The sequence below is a fragment of the Habropoda laboriosa genome, unplaced genomic scaffold (assembly GCF_001263275.1).
Source record: "Habropoda laboriosa isolate 0110345459 unplaced genomic scaffold, ASM126327v1 scaffold23, whole genome shotgun sequence".
Taxonomy (NCBI): Eukaryota; Metazoa; Arthropoda; class Insecta; order Hymenoptera; family Apidae; genus Habropoda; species Habropoda laboriosa.
Genome location: NW_017100140.1, coordinates 940,915 through 959,369, shown reverse-complemented (window position 1 = coordinate 959,369; position 18,455 = coordinate 940,915). Strand labels below are relative to the sequence as shown.

The 18,455-nt window shown below is 30.0% G+C and overlaps 4 protein-coding genes across 4 annotated transcripts in view; 2 read left to right on the top strand and 2 right to left on the bottom strand.

Annotated features, from left to right (window-relative positions):
* Nucleotides 1-38: 38 nt before the first annotated feature.
* LOC108580012 lies at nucleotides 39-762 on the bottom strand. The gene is made up of 3 exons (XM_017943665.1): nucleotides 451-762; nucleotides 207-361; nucleotides 39-135 (listed from the first exon to the last, which is right to left on the bottom strand). Exons 1-3 carry the CDS (start codon nucleotides 760-762, stop codon nucleotides 39-41), a joined length of 564 nt encoding a protein of 187 aa, XP_017799154.1.
* A 1,918-nt stretch (nucleotides 763-2,680) lies between these two features.
* On the top strand, nucleotides 2,681-4,490 carry LOC108570418. Its single transcript, XM_017932282.1, has 6 exons — nucleotides 2,681-2,754; nucleotides 3,001-3,360; nucleotides 3,438-3,833; nucleotides 4,107-4,166; nucleotides 4,238-4,312; nucleotides 4,409-4,490. The coding sequence occupies exons 2-6, from the start codon at nucleotides 3,016-3,018 to the stop codon at nucleotides 4,469-4,471; spliced, it is 939 nt and encodes a 312-aa protein (XP_017787771.1). The 5' UTR covers nucleotides 2,681-2,754; nucleotides 3,001-3,015; the 3' UTR covers nucleotides 4,472-4,490.
* Nucleotides 4,491-6,182: 1,692 nt separating this feature from the next.
* LOC108580308 (dedicator of cytokinesis protein 1) lies at nucleotides 6,183-16,296 on the bottom strand. The gene is given in 20 exon segments (XM_017944034.1): nucleotides 6,183-6,900; nucleotides 7,779-7,904; nucleotides 8,224-8,333; nucleotides 8,407-9,019; nucleotides 9,089-9,312; nucleotides 9,383-9,794; nucleotides 9,901-10,148; nucleotides 10,218-10,494; nucleotides 10,572-10,922; nucleotides 10,991-11,181; nucleotides 11,437-11,535; nucleotides 12,573-12,921; nucleotides 12,993-13,315; nucleotides 13,403-13,618; nucleotides 13,690-14,070; nucleotides 14,149-14,319; nucleotides 14,392-14,548; nucleotides 14,658-15,403; nucleotides 15,498-15,739; nucleotides 16,145-16,296. Coding segments are annotated over 20 exon segments (5,997 nt in total). The 5' UTR covers nucleotides 16,188-16,296.
* Nucleotides 16,297-17,307: 1,011 nt separating this feature from the next.
* Nucleotides 17,308-18,455, top strand: part of LOC108580000 — a 5,885-nt gene continuing 4,737 nt past the window's right edge. Inside the window, exon 1 of the mRNA XM_017943654.1 lies at nucleotides 17,308-17,361. Within this exon, the coding sequence (XP_017799143.1) occupies nucleotides 17,308-17,361 (54 nt within the window). The remainder of the gene's footprint in view (nucleotides 17,362-18,455) is intronic.

Genomic DNA, 18,455 nt, shown 5'->3' with positions numbered 1-18,455 from the left:
TATACAAATCTACAATTGATTTTACAATAATATATGTATTAGATTGGCTGTTCATTCACTAATCGTTTCTTTTCCCTTTTCATTTTATCCCATTGTAATTCTAACATATCATTTTGTCCTTTAGTACGATTATACCTGCAGTAAAATAAGTAAAGCAAATATTGTGAAATGATTTTATCGACAAATCATAATTAAACAGTACTTACTGTCGATATTCTGAACGTGCAGTTGACATTAAGATTGTCATTATATTCCATGTACCTGGTACATCATGTACTGGTACCAAATGGCTAGCCACTAGAATGTGTCCAAATACTTTTTTCTTCAATATTCCATATATTTTAAACACCTTGTGTTTATTCTGAAAAAGAATTTATGCAAATTAATGCAACTATTTAATTAAAGTAAATAAACAGAAACGTGTAACCTAGAAACGAACAAACCTCTTACCCAAATTGCACAATATGTACCATCTGAATTCTTGATGTATATATCATTAACATTTAAATTTCTGAAACTAACAGGAAATTCTGAATTATTTCCGCGTGTTAAAGATGAAAGAATAGCATACGTTTCAGTATTTGGAACAAGTTCTCCTAATGTTTGTATTGTTTTAATGCCATTTTCCTTGTAATCTTCGAAAGAAATAAACGTAGAAATATTCTCCACTAACATAGGAACGTGTGGAATACCGTTAAACAACAAATTATTACGTGTTCCTAAAGAAATTTTCCAGTTTTCAGAGTGATATGCTCTTTTCATTGTGCAGTATGTACATCTGCATATTCAACATTCTAAAATTACTATTTAGTAAGATTATCTTGTTACCAATGTAAAACATGTACTAAAATAGTTTATAAAACATATATTATTTTTGAAACCAACACGTTAATACTATCATAAAAAAAAACGATTTTATCTAAGATAGTTATTATCAAATTATATAACATACGTAGTATTGCTTACTTAAATTATTTATACGTAGTAATCATAATATAGTATACGTAGATATTAAAATTCGTTGAAATTTAATTTAAACTTGTTATTCATATTTAATGTTATAGTTTTATAGAAGATTATAACAACCGATCTTTGAATTTTTTGTTTCGCAAAGTTGGTTATAACTACTGCTGGGATGCAGTGATGCCAAGCCCCCCACTATGCCTACCGTCGTCTCCCACTATACCGTCCTTGTGCTCTCACACAAGTGTAGCGGTAGCTCTGTCCGTGTGCGAAGCCTGTTCGGCTCTTTCCGCCAAATATCTACGTCACCACGTGACGCCCGAGCAACCTGAGCGCATGAGTAAGAATTAGGAGATTCCCTTTGAATCTCGGTGAGACGCAGTGTTTCGAGTATATGGGCGTTCGGAACAAAAATCATAATTTCTAAATTAATCAATTTTTGACCTAAGTTCAAATTTTATCAAAATCCTCGGGGGACAGGTATGTAGTCTCCTTGGTAAGTGCTTTGCACATCAATATTTCTCAAACTTTTCAGCGAAATGAAAAGTTAGAAAATGAAATTACAAAATAATTAAAAATAAAATGTAACACCGACGCACAGCGTTTTGACCAATGGACAAAAATCAGAAATTCAAAGTGTAAAATTTAAAAATTTTTTCATTTTAAGATGTTAATAACAAACCATAGTTTGTAATATTGCCTATAATTTTGACTGAATACGTCCATTTGTTGTTAAAATTAAGACGTGAAATTTGCTCCATTAAAATCAGTGTATTTTTCAAATATGTGCCATTCACAGACCATTTGTGTTTTTGATTTGATTTTTATAGGTTGTCTTTAGTACCTGAATACCTTTGAAGCTGACAGAGAATTTTAATACAATAGTAATAAATTTTCCAAATTTTTATCAAATTTAACGAGACTTTTAAAAAAAGTACCGAGTAATACCTCTGTGATTTTTTGTATATTAATTTTGAACATATAAATCTTTATATTAATGTCAAATTTAACTGCTTAAATTTGCTTAAAATAAAGAAAATTGTCAAAATTGTTATTGACGCGTTGAGTATTCTAGCGTCCTATCCTACTTATTTTAATACGTTATTTAACTACCTAATGAAAATTACAAAACAAAAATAAAAGAGAAATTTTGAATGTATACAAGATTATGATATTTGTCTCTGAAACCCCTGTGTGCGAAACGGCCGTTACGATTTTGCCGGTATTTCCGCGAAACTGATGAACAAATTTTTCAAACAAAAGTTAATCAGTATTCAGTTGACAATAAATCGTGTTAATGAAAATTTACAAAAAAGTTTTTATTCGATAAAAAATAAAGATCACTACAATTTTTTTAAATGAAACCATATATTTTTTTATGTGCCAATCAGTGCATATTTGAATTCTCTTCAAAAAATTATGAAAGAACTTAGGTCGAAAATTGATTAATTTAGAAATTATGATTTTTGTCCCAAACGCCCATATACTCGAAACACTTTGTCTCACCGAGATTCAAAGGGAATCTCCTAATTCTTATTCATGCGCTCAGGTTGCTCGAGCGTCACGTGGTGGCGTAGATATTTGGCGGAAAGAGCCGAACAGGCTTCGCACACGACAGAGCTACCACTACACTTGTGTGAGATCACAAGGACGGTATAGTGGGAGACGGCGGTAGGGCATAGTGGGGGGCCTAGCGCCAACGATTGTGGTATCACTGCTGGGATGTACCTTTTATTGAAATGCGATGTTCTTGTGTTCGTATATATTTTGTAGAAGAACGTTAATAATTAGGTAGGTAAAACTAATGAAATTACAATACTGAATGTCTCTTTTAGTAAATATTCGTTACTCAAGTATCTAATAATAATAAAATATAATTTATATTAAAAAATTATATCTTAAAAAACAATTAAAAAAAAAAATCTTTGTATTGTTCGGACCTTATGCAACATTTTGTTTCGTGATTTGATAATAGTCCTTTTTTGTTTATATGTCATCAATATTATTGTCGTCAATTTACTTTATATTTATGTGTAGTAAGCTGCTATAAAAATGGAGGAATATGTAAAACCACCACCTCCTTTATTTGAAGGTGAAAATATAAGTAATAACTGGAAAATTTGGAAAAAAAATCTTATGGCATACATGAAAGCAACCAATTCTTATAGTAAACCAAACGATGTAAAAGTTTACATTTTAAGAAATTACATAGGAGAATTTGGTCAAAGAGCTATTGATAAAATTGTATCAAAAAATCCCAACTGCTTAAATAACATGGGTATTTTAATCCAAAAACTAGATGAACATTTTAGTAATGAAGTCCAAGAAAGATATAAATTTTTTACCTCTCAGAAAAGCACTAATGAATCTATCATTACTTATATCGATAATTTAAAGGTATGTTAGTTTTAAAATGCTTTTCTGTATTTTTTTTAAATCTATAAGCAACTAAATTTCTACTTTCTTTTTTCTAGAAAAAAGCAAACTCTTGTAATTTTGGAACCATGGTGAATAGTTTAATTCGAGACAAAGTACTTGCAGAAATAAAAGATAAGCAACTTATAGAGAAGCTACTCTATATAAGAAATCTTGATCTGTCAAAGTTAACGTCAATATGGTTGGAACATACCATACAAAAACAAAACCAACTTAGATCAAATCAAAAAGACAACACTTTCAATATTAAAGAAAATCAGAATAGCATTACTAACAGACCAAAAAGTATACTACATAACAGACCTTGTTGGAAATGTGGCCAAAGGCATCCTCTAAGAGCCTGCCCTGCTTGGGGTTTTAAGTGTGAAAAATGTAGTTGTTACAATCATTATACATCACATTGTCAAGGTCTAAAAAATGATAACATACAATCAGTGAGTATACATAGTGTTTAGTATTGTGTATCCAGTACTAAGTTTGCCTTGTTACTTCATTATTACAATGTTGTTTTTATTAATTTCTAAAGGGAAACATTAATGCTAATATAAATTTAGGAGAGGAACAATAGGTCAAGCGATGAGACAGAAATAAAATTTTGGCTATATATTTATATCTGTATTTTTTATTTTTCATTATTATACAACATTCTACTTTATAATAATTGATGGAAGAAGGTCAAAGGGAGTAACTAACAAATTTTTTTATAGGGTCCTAGTGCTCCACTACCAAATTTCCAGCAGTTGTATCCAGATTTGAATAACGATTCGGTATGATGACAAATTTTATATTTACATAAATAAAAAATAACTAAACTATATTTAAATGATGCTCTTTACAGAATAAGGCATGGTCATGGGTTGAAGAACCAAAAATAAAGATAAATGAAAATTTACAAAAGAGTGAAGCACCATTGGTAAGTAGATTTAAAAATATTTGTATTTCAATATATAACTAAATAATTTAACTAATCATTTAAGTAATTAATATTTAACTAAATTCCTTTTCAAAGGAGTCTCCGAAAACAGGGTCTGCTAGAAATAAACAAGAGAAAGATTCTTGTCATGTGTCGTAAAACAACACATCAAATGCTGTGAAAATTTTTAATGTTATATTTTAAACATAATTTTATTAATATTTAACACTAGAGATTCTAAAAAGAAGAAAATAATCATTAGTCAGAAACAAAAAATTGTATGAATAATCACGTGTTATGTATAACGGTAAATAAATTTTAATTTTTACGTTTAACGTTATTACATTGGTCCCTAAAGTGTATTAAAATTAATCATTATGAACATGAAAAGAAACAAATGGCACGTTAGATAGGGATTACAATGGATAAACTTTCCCTTGTCATCAGTGAAAACTAAAGCTAGATGTGCATAATTGCAATAATTCCCTGTCCATCCTTAATTAAAAAATCATTCGATTTATTTGCTTTTGTTTTATGCGAATCATACGTTATATAACATTTTTTAAATGATACATACAACTTATTAATAAAATAAATAAAGCACTAATCTCTTTGGTATGAGACTCACATAATAATTGCAATTAAAAATGTTATATAATATTTTACCGTCAAAAATACGTTCGCTTTTACATTAAAAATTTGTTATGTATTTATTTGCCGAAGGTACGGCAATTTTGTTAATTACTATAGTGCTTTGCAACAAATTTGTATAATTGTGTGAAAAGTATAATTTGTTTCATTATAAAATAATCTGTCATGATATACAGAAATACAATAAATAAACGCATTGTAAATTCTATGATACATTAATTGGGTACTGCATGTAAATCGACCTACTTTTGGCCGTTTGAAAAATTACACAGAATTATGAATTCATTATTTCAAATAACATTTCCAAGACATCTTGTTGTCAACTGGTTTATAAAACAAATTTTTAATTTACTTTACTAAATCACAATCAATTGGTAATGCTTAGGCAATAGTTATGTGTTAATAACACTACTCTTATAAAAAATAAAATCAACTGTGATATAAAATCGAGCATCAAATGTAGACAGATGTTAAAAAAGTATTTTAAAAACAGCTTTGTAATTATTATTTACCATTTATGTTAAAAGATATTAGCAACAGTAACAGTAAAACATGTTCAAAATGTTACTACAGAGAAACTCGTGTAAACATGTACTATAAAAATCTATAAAAATACGCAGTAAAAATTATAATATCTGCTTTTGAATAAGCATATTATGCATACTTCATATGTATGTCTTATGATGAGTATAAAGTCTTTTATAAATGAAAGACTTCAATGTCAATGGCATTAGTAAATATGCGCAATATGTTAACTAACATTTGTGAATACGATATATCAAACCTATACTTATATAAATGTATTTATAAAATATCAAATGAAAAATGTATGGTGAAAACATGCTTCCAATAAGCAGTATAAAAATTGTATAATTTTAAAAAATTGTTATATCTTTATCATGTCCATTAATGATATACGTAATTCATCTGAAAGTGTTCCAACTGGATGGAATAAAGGTAAATATGTGACATTACCTCCACGCAAATTCAACTGCTAATAGATCCTTCATATTACTGAAAATGTATCGAAATGTTGCATAACTTACTGTCATTCTTAACAATGATAGATACATTTCTACTTACACAAGAAAGAAAGGTACATAAAAAAATGTAAATGGTAACTTTCTAGATTCCTACTGCAAAACTATAAAATGTATAAATATTATTATATGTAGTTTTTAGTATACTGGCAAGACGCACGATCATGAAATAATTTGAATCAAGTTACGGACGGATCTTGACTAAAATTATCTATATCTGAAGAAAGCATAAGTTTGTTTAAGGTATAAGGTGGTCTTTTTGGTTTTGGTGGAGGAGTGGGTGGCTTTGTATGAATGTCAAGATCGTCTGTAGGGGTTGGAAGCTTGCTTTTTGGCCATTGGCCTGAAGACCGGTTAAAATTGTTTAAACTACCTATTCCACAATGATGAACAGGTAATTCTTCTGGAAGATTACAGTAATCAGCTTCACGGGTTTTCACAGGTAAAGGTGGTGGTGGATCATCTTCAGATGCTGTGCTATCTGTAGTGCCAATACTATCCCTATTTCCTTTTCCTAAACTACTTGAATCCATTCCGTTATTAATATTTCTTAAATAATGTTGAGATTGCCCAGATAAACTTTTATTATTATTATTTTTATTTTTTATTTTTCAACACTAATTATATCGTAATATTACCTCTTGGCGAAGTTCAAATATTGGTGTAGTAGGAAAACTGGACATTAGTGGAGTAATAGGAGTCGATGTATTTTGCGATACATCTGTAGTAGTATACCACTGACTCGTTGGTTGATCAATTTTTGTTGATGCAGCTGAATCACTTTTACGTGAACTCCTTCGTTTTGTATCCTTCTTCTTATTTGTCCCTGGACTTGGACTTCCTAATGCCTTTTGCAGGGATGCCGTCGACAATATGTGTGAGCGTATTGAAGCGTTTCTGTACAATAATACATATTATTAAAAACTAGCTTAATTTTATATGAGCACTTAAGTAACTATGATAGTGCTAATATTATACTGATATAATAGCTCATTATTTACCTATTTAGCATAATAACCAGTTGTGTTATTGAAGTTGTTTTACCCCGGGACAAATATGGTAATATAACAAATAATACAAAATAATATCATGCAGAAAAAGAACAGAATAGAACAGAATAATGAGGAAAAGTAATATGTACAGATATAATTTTTAAAGCATATATGTACATATGTGGCATTTGTAATACTTTTTCACTATTTCCGATTAAAGAAAAATATTTATTCAATACCAAAAGCTAATAAACATTTTTTAAAAACATCTTATTACACTAAATAATATTGTTAAAGAAACAAATACTTTCAACGCAACAAACTAGTTAATATATTAGCCACAATATGTATAAAAACGTTAAATAAAGCATAAATAAGAATCTGTTAATATACATACACATGTGTACATATACAAAAATTGCTAGGTGCGGAGAAAGGATAATAGGATATTATGCTTATCGGATCCGACGGCAAAATTCCTGAAATTATACATAAATTATTCTAATATTCATTTATAATACGAATACAATATAGAATTAGAAAAACATTTGTTAACTGGAATTTAGCTGAATTTCTCTTTCTGAAGTCAACAACTGTTTCGTAAATAATTTGTTTAATGATGTCATTTAAATCGCATTAAAGATAGAGTACCGAAGGTAAATAGTAACAATCTAAATAATTAATATAAAATAGTTTAAATAATAGCGTAAAATAGAAAGAAACTACAAAAGTTAATTAACGCTAAAACTATTTCAGCACATCATCATTCTAATGTGTGTTTACCTTGACAAACTGACGTTTTGGGTACCAGATGAAGGTGTACTGTTGTTAAAATTGAATGATGCGAGCGACTTGAACGTTGCAACTTGGGATCTTGTAAGAGAGGATACCCTGGAGTGAGTTCCACAGCTGAACGAGATAATTGCAAAGTAACCACGTAACATTATAATAAAAGACTATAATATGGAGAAACTTAAATAGGATGTTTTTTGTTTGTTCTTACATAAAATATGTGTTACAATTTTTGAGCGATTTTTATTTTTACATGCAATGTTTTGTAATATAATACAGATAATGTTTTAAAACAAATCTGATTACAATCCCATACCAAAGCTAATGTATTTTTTAATGTCACGATAACACATGAACAAAAGTAGTGTTAGTACAAATTCTGGCGATATATGCAGCAGGTAATAATTACAAAAATAAACATACACAAAATACTTACTCAGAATTCATTATACTTGATTCGGACAATCGATGATTTTCGCCTCTCGAAGCTTGATGTCTTCGCATTGTAACAGATTGAGTTAAATTTTCAATTTGTAAATCACATGTCTGTAAACCGTGCATATAAGTAACTTCATACGAATTCGTTTTAACACAATGGTTATTGATATCTCAAACTTACTCTTTTTCCATACTTCGCCTCTACTTGGTTTCGCATCGACGCAAAACATTGTTCTAAACGTTGATGAAATGGAGTCAATTCAGAAGGTGCGCGTATTTTATGTAATTGAACCCCAACACTTAACAATGGAATTTGTTCAGCAATTAAGCCTTCTAACTTGAGAAGATCGGAACTTTCTTCTGGATGAGAATTGCGATATTCAGGATTGAGAAATGCTTTCTCGTAATTATCTATACCACCCATTACCGCTGGGTCTAATATACCACTGAGTTTCATGCTAAGGAGACTCAGTGGAAGGTTATGGTCAGCCTTGTGTGCAAAAATCAAATCTCTTAATGTAGTGCTTGTAGCTTCCATTGTTTCAATTGCATTACGAAGAGGACTGACTAAATAAGTTTCACTAGATGTAACAGGAAAGCATCTAAGAATGCCCGGTAAAGGATGACTCGTGACGAGTACTGTCCTTTCTAACCATAATGAAGCAAATTCATTATTGGTAACATTATTTATTTCTTTTTCTTTATCGCCAGAATTGACAGTAATCAAACTTAAATCTTTCTTTGGTGCTGGTCTTGAGAATCGAAAACGTTGAACATCATTTACTCGGTGATATCTTAAATACAATTGTAAAGGTTTTAAATATTATTACGAAAATTTAACAGATTATTAAATTGCATTTTACCTTAACACTGCTTCTGCTGTTATAGGTTTTCCACTAAGTCGATGTCTTTTTTCATCCATTAGCGGATCTACCCTGTTAATTTGAACATATTGATGATTGGATTCTAGCATTTCTGGAGAAGGAGGGGACAACTTATTCATTTGTTCTGCATTTGGTAATTGATTTAATGTTCGAGAACAAAAATCACTGAGACGTTCATATTCCTTTCCGCGATAAACAAATATCTATGATAAATTAATAATAATTAATGATCAAATAATTAATTGTAAAACAAAACAACTTTTCACGAAATACCTTATTCTGTAGAAATGCCGGGTGACCTCGACCATAATATGCAACTCTAAAATATTCAGGCTCAGGCCTTAATTGTTTTATTATTGAGTCATAAAACTTAGCCATACGCTTTAATAACACCGAAAGTTGCAAGTAATCAAATGTCTCTTCTTCATATTGCGTAATTAATTCTTTACATACTGCAAGTGCACATTCCCACATTTTACCCTTGTCAAAATATTCGATCATGTCATTATATAATGCTTCCTTTAATTCGCGATGTGTTTGACAGGATAAATATCTATGTGATCTTAAAAGCGGTGGTAACGGCTGATCACTCCATGCCAATAATTGACTATGAAGTTTCAATGAATATGCTGCTTCAGTGTAATTATCACATTCTAAATGCAGATCGCAAAGTTTATTTACGTATCTATAAAATAAACATGTAATTTAGTATTAATATCGATAATTATTATGTTTTGAAGATAAGCAAACCAAGTTTGTTTTATAAAATTGTTAATTATACATATATATACCTAATATACATTTCTTTTCTATTTATCTCAGAGTAAAATTCTAGCAAATTTACAATACATAGCATTCTATGTTCCTGAGACTCAGCGTGAATTATATCACGATACTGTAATAGGCGTTCCATAAGTTTTGCTACTGTATCAACAAAGCGTAATCCTTGTTCTCGCATAGTTGAATGTTTTTCACAAAGGTTACCCATTACTTGAATCCAAAGTAAACGAAATTGTTCATCTCCTCTTCCTCCCTCGACCTATTATAATACTATGTAAATGTAATTGTTAAACCAACAAATATATTAAGTATTTTTATCATATCATACCAATATGTCTAATTTTGCAATCATTTCATTTTCATATTCCGTGAAATTAGCTTTCATATGAGCAGGATCACGTTTTGTATCACCGTATCCTTCTACAATACGTGAACTATAAAATTCGCACTGCATCATATCAAAAAATATAGGTATAGTTGCTTTTCTTAATTCACTTTCTGGAATTAATGCCATCTCCAAGATGGCTCCAACTAAAGCAGGAACAAATAATATTTTATGTTGCCCCAAATTAAACCACATTGATCGTATTTCAAACGCTGTTTCTCTATAAAGAAAATAAACTTTTGTACGAATTATACATTTAAAACAATAAATAAAATAAACATGCTAATATTAATGTACCTGCGCATATCATTGTAACGCGAAACAATACGATTGCGTTTTGATGGTGTGAATATCTCTAACTGTAAAGCTGGCTGGGTCAAAAACGCAATTGCACAATGAAAAAAGTTAGACCAAGCTTGCTGTTCGAAATCAATGAAGAAATAGTCCCTAATTGTACCCGAGAAATAACGCAATGATTTTAAAATTATACTATTTTGAAGCATAATCATTTCACACCAATCTCTTGGAAACACACTTTTTGATACTAAATCTTTAAATACTAATAGTATTTCCATAAGGAAATCAAGCAAATCAAATTTAGTTCCAAAGTGATTTATATAAATTTCATAATGTTGTTGTGTCATTTGTCTGAAATATATATTTAACATTAAATGTTATTTTCGTTTTCCACAAAATTTGGAATTTTTATATTTTACCTGAACATTGCTAACATGACTGAAACTAAATTTCCCACTAATGGATTTTCTCTATCCATCGATATAACCGTTTGTATGATGGTTCGCAAGGCAGTGAGCATAATTTCCTTTACATCCTGCACAGTGCTTTCTATATCTTTCCTAAATGTTAATTCCAAGATGTCGGATAATATCCTGACACACAATTCTACCTACATTAACATAAGATACAAACATGTTTCTCATCATCTTTGTAGTTTGTTCATAATTATCCTTGTAAAAATAATTAGAAAAAAAGAAAAATTAAACAATGTTACAATAAACACCATTCCTGAAAATCTAACATAAAATACTTATCATAAGTAGATCAGTGTACTTCACATATCATTAGCAATCACCGTGCCAATAATCCAAAATTTACTTGCAAGTAACACGTTCGAATTCACCATGTATATTTTAACAATTACCTCTTCAGAGTAGCCACGGTGCTGGTTGAGTCGATGTCGATTTTCGCCGAGCAGCCTGGCTACCTTCGCCACGCTTTTTCCAGGCGTACTTGACAGCCCCTTTATAGGCCAATAACCAAAACCAAACCAAACACAAAAATGAAACAGCCCTATGTTAGTTAGAATATAATGCCAATTTATGCATATAAATACAGTTACACCCTTATTAATGTCCATCACCTAAGAGAAATGGCAACATAAAACTACATGCAAAAAGAATGCAGTGCCCCAAGCAATAGAACAGTTGTAAATGGGCAGAAAAACTACATTAAATACCAGTATTATTGTCAAGAGATTTTATTTAAAATCTTTTAATTAATCATTAAGTTTTTCATTTTGATATATGTTCTTGTAATTTCAATTTTAGACAAAATGGAAAGGTAGGCACATGATAAATGATTTACATATCGTGAATATCTTGAGATAAATTGGAAATACTATTTTCTGATTACATGCCATATCAGGAAGTAAAAATGCAATTTGATTCTCATGCTATAGTAAAACTTTACAGAGGATGTCTTTGATTTCATTATACTTTTTCTGTATTGCTTCAATTTCGAATTTATTATCTAAACTAACAAAAAATTGTTTAACGTTATTGTATATCAATTATTATTTTAAATTATTAGATATACTATAAAAATAAAGACATCCTGCTCAGAGAATAATACAAGATTGATGAAATTCACAGAAAGATGCGTGGCGGGAGGATGTCAGGCTGCACGGAAAGCACAAATAATGACACTATCCACAAATTTTGTAGGAAAGTTTTAAATGCAAATAAAAAGCATCGCTCATATTTATACTATAACAATTAAAACGACGACGACGACGACGACGACGACGACAACACAAGTTGCAACATACTAAATATACGACATATATTCGTTTTTAAGCTTTGTTATGTTAATATGAACGAAGCTTCAATTCAAATGTTAAGTTACTCAAAAAAGAATTTCGTGTTTGAGAAATCACCAATGTATATTATATGCAATAGTGTTTTCTACTTATTTTATATGTACTTTAATGAGTAACACTTGCCTTTCATTACACTAAAATTATTAAATCGTGATGATTAATAGCATCATATTTCTTACCTCTTCTTTAGCTTCCAATAAATCTCGAACTAAAATAGTAATCCTAGGCAGCAGAATTGTCCTACACTCTGCTTTCAAAAAGAGGGGGCTATGAACAATGTCATTAACTGTCATCATTTTCTGTTTTGTTAATCTTCCTACTGGTAAAGTAACTAATAAATCTGTCAAAATTATGCTCAATTGCTTGTCACTGTATACTCGTAGCAAATGAGGTATAGTAGTTGGTAAATATTTAAGGCATGCTCCTTGAACTAATAAAGTACTATCTGTTTCATGCCTCATAAGTTCAACAATAGATCTCAGTAATTCTGTTAAAGTTTGAGAAAACTCCTCTTCATCTTGATTTAGTCTATAATAAAAAAAAGAAGGTATTTCAATACACGACAATTGTTGAAACAATTCAACAAAATTAAAACATACTCAGTAAATAAAAGACGGGATTCTACAACAAATCTCATACAATATTGAAGACTTTTCATAGTTTTAAGCAGTATATCACGCTCCTGTCCATCATTATTGGTTGCGTTATCTATGCGTTTACGTAATACTGCAATCAACTTTTTGTATGCTAGTGTTGCAGAGAAACTTTCGGAAATGTACAAATCCAATACTGGTTGAAAATGCTGATATTTTCTATCAGACACAAGACCAATAATGTACAATAAACATTCGAATACCATATCATCATAGACATCACTCTCTGAATTACTCATTAATATATTAAATAAAGCATCTAAAACATCCTAAAACAATTTTATGCAGTGAAATTGTAAGTCTTGTTTATTAATTATCTTTATTTTCATATTATATAATGTAAAAACTTCACTGACTTGTAAGAACTTTACTACTTCTTCATCATTAACTTTCATTAAAGCAATTAAGGATTCTTCTAAATCGGTATTATGTGAAGCCCAATTTAATAAACCTAATAAGTCTACATTTTGCGTTAATTTTGTTGAACAAATATTAGTTGCTATCAAAAAACTGTCTTTACTACTTAAGGTAAGCGATCCTAATGTTGGCTTTTTCTCAATAGTTAGTTCAACCTAAAAGAAAAAATACTGAAATTTTGAAACATTTATATACAAAAACAAAATAATTTTGTTGCTAATTTTACCAATTCACCCCTTGTTGATGGTAATTTCAAATATGAAATATCAGTTTCTTCATACTTCTTTTGATCTAATTTATAAACTAATAGTTCATGTTGTATGTCTTGCAATGTTGTTCCATTACGTTGCATTAATTTAACATAACTTAAAGCAAAAGGTTTCTCTGACTTGTCTTTTGCTTCATTTGAACTGCGATGTTTAAATGTAAATTTCAAGTGAGCTTGCTTAAATTCTTCAATAGGTACAGCAATTTTAAATGTTTCACACCATCTAGGTTTATCTTCGTGATAATAAATAACACTATGATATTCATCAATTGGTAAGGCTCCACCACCTAATGTCATAACTCCTGGTATTGGTACACCAGACTCGTTGCATACTTTAACCTATCAAAAAAAAGATAATAATATCCTTGAGAATTTTACTGATTCTGAAGCATTGACTACACGAATTTTAATACTGACTGTAACTTCAACATTTTTGTCTGTGGATTTTGATCCTTTATTAAATTCACCACTAATTAATGTGAGGTATAAGTCATTCCTCACATCACCTGGTAAAATAACTTCTGGAAACCCCATTTTTCTTGCAATAGCAACATTACCCAATACTAAATGTGGGTTTTCATCACGTACCTAAGTACGAAATCGTTTATAAATATAACATATTTTTAAATCATCTTTTTCAAAGTTTAATTTTTTGCTTACTTGTTTTGGATCTCCTCTAAGCAATTTTAAACTGGCCCATAAACCTTGACCACCAGCAAAACTACCACTATTACCATTACCACTTTTCTGAACATTTGTTTCTTTTTGAGAAAGAATTCTACGTAATGTTCCATCTAAACTTTCTTTCTCACAACATCTGAAACAATAAAGAGAGCCCAACAAAACAGATCTATTGTAAATGTATTCATAAAATACTTCTTATAAATACATTTATAATATAAATTTAAATAAAATTTCTTACTTACTGTACAAACGGTATAAAGTGGTGATGATCTGAATCTCCTTCAAGTTTTCCAGTAATATATAAAGTAATATCCATTGCTGCTACACCAAATGGTCTTCTCATATTTTCAGTATTTTTAACTTTTTGATTAGTTTGTGCTACACTTGAACGTCTGTGATCAACATCTTTAGCTTCCATACCTCCTACTCTAATTACATAACAAACTAAATAAACTTTATCCCTAGTTAAATCTCGAGAACCAAGATCTGTAAACAAAACTCGAAGATTATGTAGCTGATCTATGTCTCTGGCAAGTCCCTCTTTACTCCATGACACAACATAATTTTCAGTGATTGTTTTCATTTCCCGACCATCATATAAAGTCAATAACAATTCTACATCTTCTGCCATTTTACAGACAAAATTTCTTACACTAACAAAAAAGATATGTGAGTATACTGGTGCTTGTGGTTTTGAAGGCTTTTGTTTTGTATCATTAGCTGCCTTTCTTATTCTTTCAGCAGTTGTTTCATGATGATAGTATAACTGAATTGTGCTTGTTTTTTCAGGATTAAGAACGTTTCCTTGATCATCACGGACAACCATGTCCATACCTAATAATTGATTACCAGTATCAATCCTAGCTGTTGCCAATCTTTTCATATCCTTTAATTCATCTACTGTCAATGTGCCACTTAAAATTTTACTTCTATATTCTATTAACTCTAAAATCTGTTCTTTCATTATTTTAAAGTGCTCTGAAAAAGTCTATACATAAAAAAGATTATGTCAATTTTTTGGACATTAAACAGAATTTTAATAACAAATATTATTTGTGAATATTTTATTAAATTATACAGACCACATATAAATGCTTCCAATGTTGTCCCCATTCTCTTAAAACATTAGTGATTTCATGTATTAAACAGTCCATGTTCATTGATTGCTGCTGAATGTGTATGTAAGATTTTGGGAAGATACCACAAGTGCCTCTGAATTTACTACGTCCATAATACCAATTTCCACACTCCTCTAATATATATACTACTTCCCCAACAGTTAATCGCATTGCATAGGGAGTCCCATGTGTGAAGTTATAAATGGCTACATAATAATAAATAATTAAGTTCACTTATAAGTGTTAAAAAAATAGAAAATTGAAAAACAATTAAAAAATTTTAATATATAATTATCAACCATTTACTATATTCATACAATGTTGAAGCCAACATATATATCATATAGTTATATAAATCATAATGTCATAAACAATTATAAATCGTTTCAACATTATCCGTAAGTCAGTTAAACATTTTCCAATGATGTAATTAAAATAATTACGTTTAACTCACATTTGAATATTTATAATAAAAAGATCGAAGAGAAATCACTGTAAATTAATGTTTCGCGCGCAAAACAAGAACTAAAATTTTATCTGGTTGGGGCACCTCCCAGGATGTTAGATCTTCCAAAGACTAAATTAATAATATTTCACAAATTATTTCTTACCTACTCCTGAATGTTCTTTAACTTGTCTCCATACCATTGTCATTTTAATTAACAACTTATTATAATAATGTATATACACTAATTACATTTCGATTCGCACGTTTATTGTGCGAACAAAATACGACTCTTTTATCTTGACATCTAACACAACTATAACGTGAAACAGGATGGCTAATGCTTCAATATTATCACAATGATGAGAACACGGATGAAGCTAAATGCACCACGAAATATATCCTAACTTATAGATACTCCATCCTCATCCATATTTTCTTGCATTAGAAACCGCGAAAAGTAAAATTTATTAAATTGATTTAACACGTTTATGTTGATTTTCAAAAGATTTGTTTCCATACAATTTTTTACACTTCTAAGACAATATTTTGTGAATAAGCTAAAAATATTCCAATAATTTACGATAAATAGATGTGTAATTAAAATATGATTTATTATATTACACACATATACTTATATATACATATATATATATATATATATATTTATTTATTTACTTATTTATTTATCTACTATATTTATGTATTTATTATATCTGATAAATAATTAAGATCAATTTAAAAACAGATGCTGTGTTATGTGGCTTATGTGGCGTCCCGTAGTGTAAATGCTGAAACGCGCCGAATTCAAATTGTGCAGCGGTGTAGCTGAAGCAATGAACAAAAGAACTCGATACATATGTATACTTATGTATGTATTGTCTTGTAAAGCAAACCTCTGACGTTATCGCCTAGCCAGATGAAGGCAAAATAAGCGGGTCAGGTCATCCCCATTACTCTTGGGCCTTACACTGCCGCCGTTTGAGCGGAAGTTGCGTTGTAGGTAAATGGTTTAGACAAATGAATTTCAGTTAGCTGCGATAATGTGGCAACGTTGATAAAAGAACGGAAAACTAAAATTATTTAGTCGCCTTGTCCACTTACCTACGTTGGTGCGTAAGACACATATTTAATAGCGCAGCGTTAATTTCTAAGCCTCATTCTAAGACTCATACACACGATAAATTGTTATTGTAAAGGAAACCTTAGGAAATGTATTAATATTTTTTAACACTTAGAAAACTGAAATGACGAAAACGTTCCAAAGTTTTATAGAAGTAATTTCAAATGTTTATAAAAAGTGCGCATTGAAATGAAATATTTTACAGAATGTTATTTTTCGAGTTCATCCCTCCAAATTTCATTGAAATCCTCGGGAGTCAGGTATGTAGTCTCCTTGTTAAGTGCTTTGTGCATAAATATTTCTCAAATTTTTTATTTCACTGAAAAGTTACAAAGTGAAATTACAAAATAATTAAAAATAAAAAGTAACACCGTCGCACTGAGATTCAAAGAGAATTTCCTGATTGCTACTCATGCGCTCAGGTTGCTCGAGCGTCACGTGATAACATGGATTGTTGGCGGAAAGTGCCGAACAGGCTACGCACACGGGCAGAATACACTTGTGTGAGAGCACGAAAACGGTATAGTGGCGACGACGGTAGGTCATAGTGGGGGTAAGAGTTTTGCCCACGTTAAAAATTCATTTCCTTTCCCTCGTTCAGATGGTCTAGAGGTATCATTTTGAAATAAAAGAAATAGTTAACACATTTCGTTCATCCTTATTTTTATCAAGTTATTTATTGTTCTGTAAAAGATTCAGCGTTAGATTTTCTCATCCATTAAATTTACTAAACGATCACGAGCAGAGCGACATTTGGAATACGAAACAATCATTGCAGATAAATTCTATTTGCCTTTTTATTATCATAAATTGGGTCCTTCTGTTTTTTTAATTAAAATTAAGAGTATTTTTTTTACTTTTAGAACTTACATTTTTTATATATTTACTCTTTATGTTGCACTGATTATAAGAGGGAATGAAATATAAATTATAGTACATATCACTATTCTATCCTATACTCCGTCTGTGATATATGTACATACATACACGCGGAATTCGAGAAGCGTCCGGTTTGTTGTTCTTTTGTGCAGTAAATGGTATTTTTGTACGTTGAATCTTTTGTAGACTTAACATTTAAATATTTTTTATCAAAATTGTAAAGCACACTTTTAAGATTAATACATACTTGTATAAATTTTTATAAATTCCAATTTTAGTCTACTGGCATAAATAATAAAAAAATGGCGCATTGTGAAAATTTTGATTTAACTCAAGATACATCATCGTCTAATAGGTATTATTAAAACTACATACAAAATTAATAAATTAATTTTCTAAGTTTCTTTAAACGTCCTGCAATTTTTTATTCGTTTATTACGAATTTTTTCTTTTTGCGTGTTACTTTTCATCACGT